Source organism: Orcinus orca, chromosome 11 (genome assembly GCF_937001465.1).
Source record: "Orcinus orca chromosome 11, mOrcOrc1.1, whole genome shotgun sequence".
NCBI lineage: Eukaryota > Metazoa > Chordata > Mammalia > Artiodactyla > Delphinidae > Orcinus > Orcinus orca.
In genome coordinates, this window is record NC_064569.1 from 41,145,882 (window position 1) to 41,155,339 (window position 9,458).

Genomic DNA, 9,458 nt, shown 5'->3' on the forward strand with positions numbered 1-9,458 from the left:
CAAATGGTGGTTCAGCCTTGGGCAGGCACCTGGTTCCTCCTCAAGGAGTGTGTATCTTTGAGTTCTTCTGCAGAACCGGGACCCCACCCAGGTGGAGGATGGTAACTTCAGGCTGAGTGCAAGATTCCTAGAGCACCATCCTGTTACCTCACCTCCAACCAATGAGAAGAACCCTGTAGCCCTCACCCCAAATTTTGCCTTCCTTTTCTGGGCCCAGCGATGACCATCCTGTTAGGCCTCCTGTTTGGCCCATGTGTTTCAACTGTTTACAAGGTTCATCTCCAACAGGGTCCAACAGTGTCAAGCTAAATTTGTTACTATGACGGTAAACGCTAATTTCGGGCACAGAATTTAGATCAATTTAGATCAGGTGGCGAGACACTTCTACTCTACTAGGCAGGACTACGCCCACCCTCAGCAGAAAGTAGTTACAGAAGAGAGAGACCTCCGCCCCAATTCCCAAGCAGTATCTTGACTATGAAGTCTCTCAGGGGGGAGTTGTTAGGGGAACCACTGACTGAAACCACCCTCCCTGGCTGGGCAAGATAGTAACCACGTGCATGAGCTATCTTACAACAGGAGGTCCTGGTAACGAACGTGGAACTAATGAGCTAGAATTCAGGAAAGATCAAAAGAAGAGAGGAGACGCCAGTCCATATGTCTTACCAACCTCCCAGAATCCTTCTCGCTGGAATCTCGCTGGATGAGCAATGCCTGCACCACCGGGAAGGACCCTGAGTCAGAGCAATTGGCCAGAGACAACCCAGAAACTAACCCCATCACCATAAAACCTGAGGCTGTGAGCCACCACGTGGCAGAGCAGTTCTCTTGAGTTCCCTGACCCTGCTGCTCTCCACCGGGGTGCTCCTTCCCAATAAAGTCTCTTGCTTTGTCAGCACGGTGTGTCTCCTCGGACAATTAATTTCCGAGTGTTAGACAAGAGCCCACTCTCCCCCTTCCTGCAATACCACTTCTGGGACACCTTCCCAGTTTCAGGTATTAATTAATGTAGTCAAACATATTTATTGGGCTTCCCTGGTGACGCAGTGGTTGAGACTCCTTCTGCCGATGCAGGGGACACGGGTTCGTGCCCCGGTCCGGGAAGATCCCACATGCCGCGGAGCGGCTGGGCCCGTGAGCCATGGCCGCTGAGCCTGCGCATCTGGAGCCTGTGCTCCGCAACGGGAGAGGCCACAACAGTGAGAGGCCCGCGTACCGCAAAAAAAAAAAAAAAAAAAAAGCTTATTGAGCAACTACTAGGTGCCAGGCATGACACCTAGCGGTGGGGATAAGGTACAGCAGTGAACAAGGCAAGAAGGTGCTTGCCCTCAGTGTGATTCAGGGAGCCGGTCAAAGGAAACAAATGTATAAATGATGCGGTAAGTGCTATAAAAAAAAATACACAGGGTGATGGGAGAAAATATATGTCCCTCTGGTCGGAGAGAACCTCTCAGAAAAGTGGCATTAAGGTTGAGACCCGAACTTGGTCTTCAGGAGGCACTTACCTTAAGACATTATTCCCACAGACCTACTTTGAAAAACGCCTACAAAAGGAAAGGGCGGACTTGGTCCACAGAGGGGCGGCTTCCAGGCATCCAACCTTAGCTGCAAACTTTGACCGGCACTAGAGGGCGCCGCGGGTCCTCCCAACCCCCAGGAGGCACCGTAGACACAGGCCCTGCCTAACTGACCTCTGGCAGCTGCCGCGCCAAGGCCCCGAAGTCCGCACACGGACAGAGAGCAAGGGCGGCGGCGCTAGGAAGCCCGAAGGCCCTAGAGCATCGCGAGGGGTCATGAGGCCCTCAAAGAGAGGACATTCTCAGGATCACAACCCAACCAAGAGCAGATACTCTCTCGCTTCCTCCAGGACAGCCGGTTTCCGGCGCCTCTAAACCAGGAAGTGCCGGCGGCGTCCAATCCTGGCCCTCCTTCCGAACTTAGCCTTAACGTACGCTCCTCGCCCGGGCAGCGCGAGGCGAACGGCCTATGGTTACCAATCAGCTCTCAGGAAAGGCGCATGCGTCGTCAAAAGAACGCAACGTACGGGAACTTTGACCTGAAGACGACTTACTCTCGTCTGCCCCTCCCTCACTGCGAAGATGGCGGTCTCCAGAATGTGCTGGGCGCGGGCTGCTTTGTGGGGTTCGGCGGGGCCCCCTGGACCTTATGTCGCACGGAGGCTGCAGTTTGTTCGCTCTGGCATGACCTGGGGGGCCCCTCGGTGAGGGATTTGGAGAGAGAAAAGCATTTTTGACGTTCAGGCTCTTCCAGTGTCTCAGTTTTGTTTGCATGCTGTGTCTTAATTCTCAGGGCTCCACGCCCCGGCCCCTGGATTTTTATTGTGCCGCGCAGAATTCGCACCGGGATCCCTGCTAGAGAGCTGGCTTCGTGACCCTCAATTCTCAGTGCCCCATGTTGTCTGAATTCCCCACGTGTCCTGAGCCTCCCTTTTTCGGCTCAGATTTTACTACTGCTTATCCGGATCTCACCTCTCTGGCTTTAGCCTGCTGCTCAGATTGCCCCTCAGGCCTTCCGCTCTCTCCAGACTCACCACTTCCCCGACATCCATTCTTGCCTGGCCTCTCGTCTGCCTTATCTGTTTTTCTCAGTCTGACTGCTTATCTCTCCATGATCTCAAGATCTTTGGATTTCAGAAGTTTCAGGTCTTAGCATACATTCTCTGAAGCAGATGTTTTACATTATGGAACCCAGGCGTGAAGGGGCTTCCAGGCTGGTTCCCAGATAGTCTCTTTCATCTTCCTTGTAGGTCTTCAAAGCTTCACCTTTCTCCAAAGGCAGATGTGAAGAGCTTGATCTCTTATGTGGTGACCAAGACAAAAGTGCTTAATGGGAAATACCATCGTTTCTTGGGTCGTCATTTCCCCCGCTTCTATGTCCTGTATACAATCTTCATGAAAGGTAAAGACAAAACTAAAATAAAAATCCATTGAATCAGCTCTTGGGCAGTGTCAGAGAGTTAGAATAAGTAAGATCGCTTGCAGGCTCTGCGATGGGGGTGTAAGCTGGTATGTCTTCTGTTTCATAAATGCTTGAGCATTAAACTATTTCTTGTAAGTTAGCCCTTCTTGATGTTTCTAGAAAGGTATGTTGAGAAACAACTTCTGACAACACCCAGGAGAATTATAGGTATTTTTGCACTTTTCCTAACCACACATCTGACTATAGTAGAAATTATTTGTCGTGCACAAGGGCAGAGATCTATAGCTGCACAGACCTGCCCTGTGATTTACCAGTTGACTTGGCTTGTAAGAAAATGTAGTCTAATGTTTGTCACAGATCTCTCCTGGGTAGCACGTTGTGGAAATAGCACTACACGTACTTGGTTTGTGAATGTTTCGGTTCAGATCAGAGCTCTGCTAGTTACTAGGAGATGGTAGAGTGTCACGTGTCCACTCTGGAGCCAGACTGCCTGGGTTCAAATCCCAACTAGTCACTAGCTGTGTGATTGGACTTGTTACTTAACCTCTCTGTTCTTTGGTTTTCTCATCTGTAAAATGAGGGTAGTAATAGAACCTGCCTATTGTCTGCATGGCTATGAAGATGAAATAAATCCATACATGTAAAGTCCTTAGGACCAGATTCATAGTGACTGCTCAGTAAGTGTAGCTAGCTATAACTATTATACTCTAATTTTTTTTTTTTTTTTTTTTTTTTTTGCGGTACGCGGGCCTCTCACTGATATGGCCCCTCCCGTTGCGGAGCACAGGCTCCGGACGCGCAGGCTCAGCGGCCGTGGCTCACGGGTCCAGCCGCTCCGCGGCATGTGGGATCTTCCTGGACTGGGGCACGAACCCGTGTCCCCTGCATCGGCAGGCGGACTCTCAACCACTGCGCCACCAGGGAAGCCCACTCTACTTTTTTTATCATAACACCAATTATAGTAAACTCCCACATTGTCAGCTCTGAATATTATAATTATTACTAGCTTCATGTACTTGCAAAAGCTGTAAAGTGGAGATAAGAATGACTGCTTTGTCTGCTCCCCAATTTATAACTAAAATCAAATGAAAAAAAGAGTCTGAAAGCATTTTGGTTGTTTGTGTTTAAGCCTTTTATTACAGAAAACTTCAAACATAACACAGAAGTAGAGTAATACAATGAACTTCCATATTCTCAACCTCACTTCAACAATTATTGACTCACGGCCACCAGTCTTATATCAATTATACATTGGCTTTCTCCTGTATTATTTTGAAGCCAACCTAGACATTATACCATTTCATTCATAAATAGGAAAACATTTTTATGAACTAAAGTTCTAGGTCAGTGTAAGGATTATCTTGGAATGAAGTGAAAATGCAATCTTAGAAATATGTTGAATTCCAGTAATTATAAAAGTGTTCTAGAAAGGAGAAAAGTTAATATCTGGTTGAGATATACAAAGGGTTAATTGAGCAAGACTTCCTGAGGTTAAAGAGCTTTGAATTTTTATTTTAAAAAGGGAGTGAGTAATGAACCAGAAGAGGGAGACCATTCCCTGGTAGATCACAGAACGCCAGCTTGGCAGGAGGAGAGGTGATATGCTGGGGGCAGGGGGGTGGAAGGGGGCAGGGGGGTGGAAGGGGGCAGAGGGGAGAAGGATAAGAAACGAAATATAGGTCAGCTTCACAAGAGTTTCAAGTGACCTAGTTTAAAGCTTTGATTTAGAGTAGCATTGGGGAGGGAGGGGCAAGTGTGTGTTGTGGGTGAACATGGAACAAAAGGCTGTGGTAATCAGATTGGGATAACATCACACTCTGTCCTCTACTTTAATGAGGTAGGATTGCAGATGTTATGGGCTGATGCCAAAAAGGCTAGAAGAATAAAGACAAATATGTGGAAGCACAATATAAAGTTTCATCAACTTTCATACCGGGAGATGGAGCATTTGAGACAGGTATGCGCCAAGGGCAGATGTCCAGAAGTTCACGGTGATATAATTAAAGTTAACCCAGAGCTCAAGTCTTTTCGTTCCTATTTTCTTCACCACTGACTAAGCTGTTGCCCCTTGCCATGAGATCAGATCATTTGTCAGAATCAGTTCATTCAGAGTTGTGAGCCTCCATAGCAGAGCTCCGTAGAGTTTCTGGAACACTTTCTGAATAAAAGTGAACAGTAAAGTCCAGTTCATTTCTGAACATATAAAAATCTGCAAGGAAGGATCCAAAGGCAGCAGGGAAGTAGTATTTGGTGATAACTTGATGGTAGTTTTGAAGCTGAGAGTAAGAATCTAGGACCATTCTGCAGATCAGGAAGAATTTACTTAGGGATTTGGTATACTGTCAGGCCCTGTACTAGGCATTGTTTGGGATACAAAAGTAAACAGATCAGGGCTCCTGTCCTTAAGGAACTTACCAACTAGAGGTAGATAGAAATAACCTTGATCCTTACCTGGGCTCTAATAGAAGTTTACTGCACAGTGGGGTGGAGGGATTGTCCATTGTCCTAAAAACTTACTTGGGTTAAAACTGCATCTGTGTTTATTTCTGCTTAGTTCCGTCGAGACGTCGCCAAGTGTCTTTTCCTAGGTATTCTTTCCATTCCACCCTTGGCCAACTACCTGGTCTTCTTGCTAATGTGAGTACAGAGTTCTGTCTCTCCGGCATACTGAAGATATGTAGATTTTTTTTAAATTACAAATTAAGAACTTTCCATTTCAGAAGTTAGGCAGAGGTTATCAAACTTCTGCTCCAATTTTCTCATTAGCCCAAGGTTCATAAAAGCCACCCGGGTTACCGCGACGGCTGTAGGAGCAGGTGGCCTGGCTTCTCCCTGTCTCTTAGCTGCTCCTGTGTGATGTGAAATAAGCTAATGATCTTTCCCGTCATCCCTAGAGGCAGCAACCCACTCTCTCAGAGGCACAGCAACTTGGGACAAAGTTTTTTCTTCAGGAGCAAAGTGCATTTCATATTCTGATAATACCAATCTTTATTACTTTACCTTATATCTGAAGATGACAGTTTTAAACTATGACCTTGCATGTTTTTCTAGTTATCTATTGTATAACAAACAACCTCAAAGCTTAATAGCTTAAAACAACCACGACTTTCATGATTTTATGGGGCAGGAATTTGGGCAGGACTCAGGTGGCGGAAAGATTTTTCTCCCGTGTCTCTCAGTGATAGTTAAAACTGGTGAATGGACTAGTCTGGACAGTCTAAGGTCACTCTTAGGTCTGGTGCCTTAGCCAGGATGGCTTTGGAAGACTGGAACTGTCAACTAGGGTGCCTGCATATGGCCTCTGTAATGTGGTGGCTTCAGGGCAGCGGGACTCCTTACATGGCAGCTTAGGGCTCCAAGAATGAGTGTTCCAGCAAATAAGAATCTGCATGGGGCTTCCCTGGCGCCACCAGGGAAGCCCTGCATGGCCTTTTATAACCTAGCCTTGGAAGTCACAAAGACTTCTGCTCTATTCTGTTGGTTGATGGCACTCACCCAGATTTTAAAAACCAGAGGCACAGACCTCACTTCTCAATAAGAGGAGTGCCAGGGAATTTGTAACCATGTTTTAAAACCACCGCCCGTATAGAGAAATGAATTAGAGGAATTCCATTTTGTATACATATAGGGACTGTGAACAGTTTGAGGTTGTCAACATCACATACAAAGTCCAGCTCTGTCTGCAGCTTTGTCCAAAATATGTTCATCACATGCTTTGATTCAAAAGGAGCCATTTATCTGATTGCTGCATACAAGGCTGTTCCCTTACTGCTTCCTTTTACATAACCTCAGTAATGTTGCTTGAAATTGGGCTTCAGTGTATCTTTAAACCTTGGTCTGACACTCATTTACAGGAAAGAACAGTAAGGTAGGGAAATAGTGTTTCCATCTCTTCCTCCAAGCATTCATGTCTGCTAAATGCTTTCTTAGCTCACTTTGAAAGATGCCCGTTTCAGCAAGTGACTTTGTGATTCCTTTTCTTTTCAGGTACCTGTTTCCTAGGCAACTGCTGATCCAACATTTCTGGACCCCAAAGCAACAAATTGATTTCTTAGATATCTATCATGCTCTCCGGAAGCAGTCCCACCCAGAAATTCTTTGTTATTTAGAAAAGGTTATCCCTCTCATTTCTGATTCAGGACTCCGGTGGCATATGACAGAATTGTGCACCAAGGTATTCCTCCAATTAACCCTTCCTGCAAACCAGGAATCTTGTGAGATCCAGCGTGCACTAAAACTGGGTAAGAAGGCTAGTCTGGACCTTCCTAACATCTGCCCATCTCTTACCTCTCCCAAGATGCAACGTGGTACCCACCCAGCAATACATGATATCCTGGCTCTGAGAGAGTGTTTCTCTAACCGTCCTCTGGGCATGAACCAGCTCCATGCTTTGCAGATGGTGAGCACTCAGGCTTTCTCTATTCCATGGCGTCACCTCGCTTCAGGTCTTACTTGCAGTAACACCGAGTTGACTTTCTCCCCCTATATTGTGTCACAGAAAGCCTTGAGTCGAGCAATGCTTCTCACACCTTATCTGCCTCCTGTCTTGTTGAGATACCGTTTAAAGACTCATACCACTGTGATTCACCAACTGGACAAGGCTTTGGCAAAGCTGGGGATTGGTCAGCTGACTGCGCAGGAGGTGAAGTCGGTAAGTGCTTGATTGCAATATCAACCTGCAGTCCTTGGTGGGCTTTTGAGCTCACGGGGCTGGGAGCTTCCAGGGAGCTCCTTGTCTTGCTTGTTACAGCAGAGCCCAGGCTCTTTATTCTCTCACCTCATTGCTATGTCTTTTTTTCTGAGTGAACTTAACTAGTGGGAAGGAGTTGCCCACAATAATTTTGGTTTATGTATGTTTTCTTCTGGCCCTTCAAAAAGCAAGGACACTACACTTTACATCTATTGTTTTAGATTGTATAGGGCTTTTTGCTTCTCATCCTGTCCATCAGAGTTCATATTGCCATGGTGAAAGGTTTCTTGTGGGGATGAGGTTTTAACTTATTTAAAGGGGATTTGGGATTCTCTGTGGGTTTATACTTCCTTGGCATACTTGCTCTGTGATCATTAAGGATTGTTTCTCTTCTGAGCGATCTAGGCTTGTTATCTTCGTGGCCTGAATTCCACCCATATTGCTGAAGAGAGGTGTCGAACTTGGCTGGGAGAATGGCTGCAGCTTTCCTGCAGCCTGAAAGGTGAGACAAATGCCTGTGGTTATGCCACTAAGATCCAAGTCATTTTTGTATTTTATTCTGAGGTTTTATTTGGGAGTTAATTATTTAGTAGTGTGAGACCCTTATCTAATATATATGTCTAATTGAAAGGGCGCAGACTCACTTGCCTACAGGGGCTAGGCAGGTAATGAAGTAGACTGTGCAAGACAAGAGGGAGGACTACGGATTATGGGAACCCGAGTGTGAAGCAGGGTTGCCCAACCTTGGCACTACTGATGCTTTGCTGTGGAGGCTGTCATGTGCATTATAAGACGATACAGCAGGCATCCCTGGCCTCTATCCACTAGATGACAGTAGCACCCCCTCACCCAGTTCTGACAACCAGCAATGTCTCCAGACCTTGCCATGTAACTCTGGGAGAAGCACCAGCCCCAAGGCGTTCAAATTCAGAATGAAAACACTCAGTTGCCTAAACAGAAAGTATCTGCGGGTGGGTATTAGACCTATGGGTCTCCTGTTTGGAACCTTTGGCTAGGCCTCGATATCTTCTAAGCCTCTGAACATCAGGGTAGGCCTACTAATCTCCTTGGGGCTGAGAAATGTCCCTGGAGGACCAGCTTCTACCGGAAAATTCCGAAGGGTGACAGTGGGGTTTAGTACCATTACCATCTCTGAATTTTCTACTGCCATCACATGAGAATCAAGTAGATACAGATATTCGGTGGAAGGAAAGAAAGTGTGCATGCAGGGACTGGAATGAAGCAGGGGAACTTTGAGAACAGTGGCCTCTTAATGTCACACCTCCCTGTACTTGGCTTTCTGCCTCTGGTGTCAAGCCCCACATAACAAGGTAGCTGGAAGGCAGGCTCTTCCCTGGCCAAACCATTAACGTTGATGTTGTTTTCAGAAGCTGAGCTGTCCCTCTTGCTACACAATGTGGTCCTGCTTTCCATCAACTACATTGGGACAAGGCGCTGAGCCGACAAGGAGCGGGTGGCATTGTCCTGCATGCAGTCACATAGTCCAGCAGCGTGGGACCAAACAGCACTTGTCAGCAAAGAGTGTGTGCCCTGTTAGGCGTGTGCAAGGCAGAGGAGCAGGTGCCCGTGTGGCAGCTGGAACTGAAAGAAACCCTCCTGCTGGGGCGGCCCACGAGAGGTGTCATCCCAACTTCCTCAGAATTTGCTGGAGCTGGCTGCAGGCTTTGTACTGGGCTTTTACTATGGTGTTTTAAGTTCGGGTCCCAGGAAGTGAGCTTTTGCCCCAGGTGGGAATCCTCATTTGGCTTAGGACTTACCCACTGCCACATTCGTTACAGCTTTTTTTTTGTTTTTGCCGTACTCTCAC

The 9,458-nt window shown here is 46.9% G+C and overlaps 2 protein-coding genes across 10 annotated transcripts in view; one reads left to right on the plus strand and one right to left on the minus strand.

Annotated features, from left to right (window-relative positions):
• The window catches only part of SLC11A2 (solute carrier family 11 member 2), a 51,532-nt gene extending 49,682 nt beyond the window's left edge, over nucleotides 1–1,850 (minus strand). The window contains exon 1 of the mRNA XM_049694119.1: nucleotides 1,506–1,850. The gene's annotated coding sequence lies outside the window, so the exon portion shown is untranslated. The remainder of the gene's footprint in view (nucleotides 1–1,505) is intronic.
• A 211-nt stretch (nucleotides 1,851–2,061) lies between these two features.
• On the plus strand, nucleotides 2,062–9,225 carry LETMD1 (LETM1 domain containing 1). 9 transcript variants are annotated; one of them, XR_004485565.2, is made up of 9 exons: nucleotides 2,062–2,221; nucleotides 2,768–2,919; nucleotides 4,782–4,897; nucleotides 5,495–5,577; nucleotides 6,928–7,114; nucleotides 7,238–7,339; nucleotides 7,439–7,591; nucleotides 8,028–8,132; nucleotides 9,019–9,157. XR_004485565.2 is itself a non-coding variant. In XM_004274322.4 (9 exons), the coding sequence occupies exons 1-9, from the start codon at nucleotides 2,100–2,102 to the stop codon at nucleotides 9,087–9,089; spliced, it is 1,131 nt and encodes a 376-aa protein (XP_004274370.1). In that variant the 5' UTR covers nucleotides 2,062–2,099; the 3' UTR covers nucleotides 9,090–9,225. The 9 variants fall into 9 exon arrangements, 7 of the variants coding, with proteins under 7 accessions (XP_004274370.1, XP_033292179.1, XP_033292186.1 ...); XM_004274322.4 differs by having other exon boundaries at nucleotides 4,782–4,945; nucleotides 8,036–8,132; nucleotides 9,019–9,225; XM_004274323.4 differs by having other exon boundaries at nucleotides 2,063–2,221; nucleotides 8,036–8,132; nucleotides 9,019–9,225.
• The last annotated feature ends 233 nt before the right edge of the window (nucleotides 9,226–9,458 follow it).

What these genes read in the sequence shown, in the direction of transcription:
- LETMD1 (XM_033436288.2), top strand. Translation starts at nt 2,100, where the DNA reads ATGGCGGTCTCCAGAATGTGCTGGGCGCGGGCTGCTTTGTGGGGTTCG. An exon ending in CTGCGCAGGAGGTGAAGTCG is followed by an intron (nt 7,592 to 8,035) that starts GTAAGTGCTTGA and finishes TGAGCGATCTAG; the next exon opens with GCTTGTTATCTTCGTGGCCT. An exon ending in GCTTTCCTGCAGCCTGAAAG is followed by an intron (nt 8,133 to 9,018) that starts GTGAGACAAATG and finishes TGTTGTTTTCAG; the next exon opens with AAGCTGAGCTGTCCCTCTTG.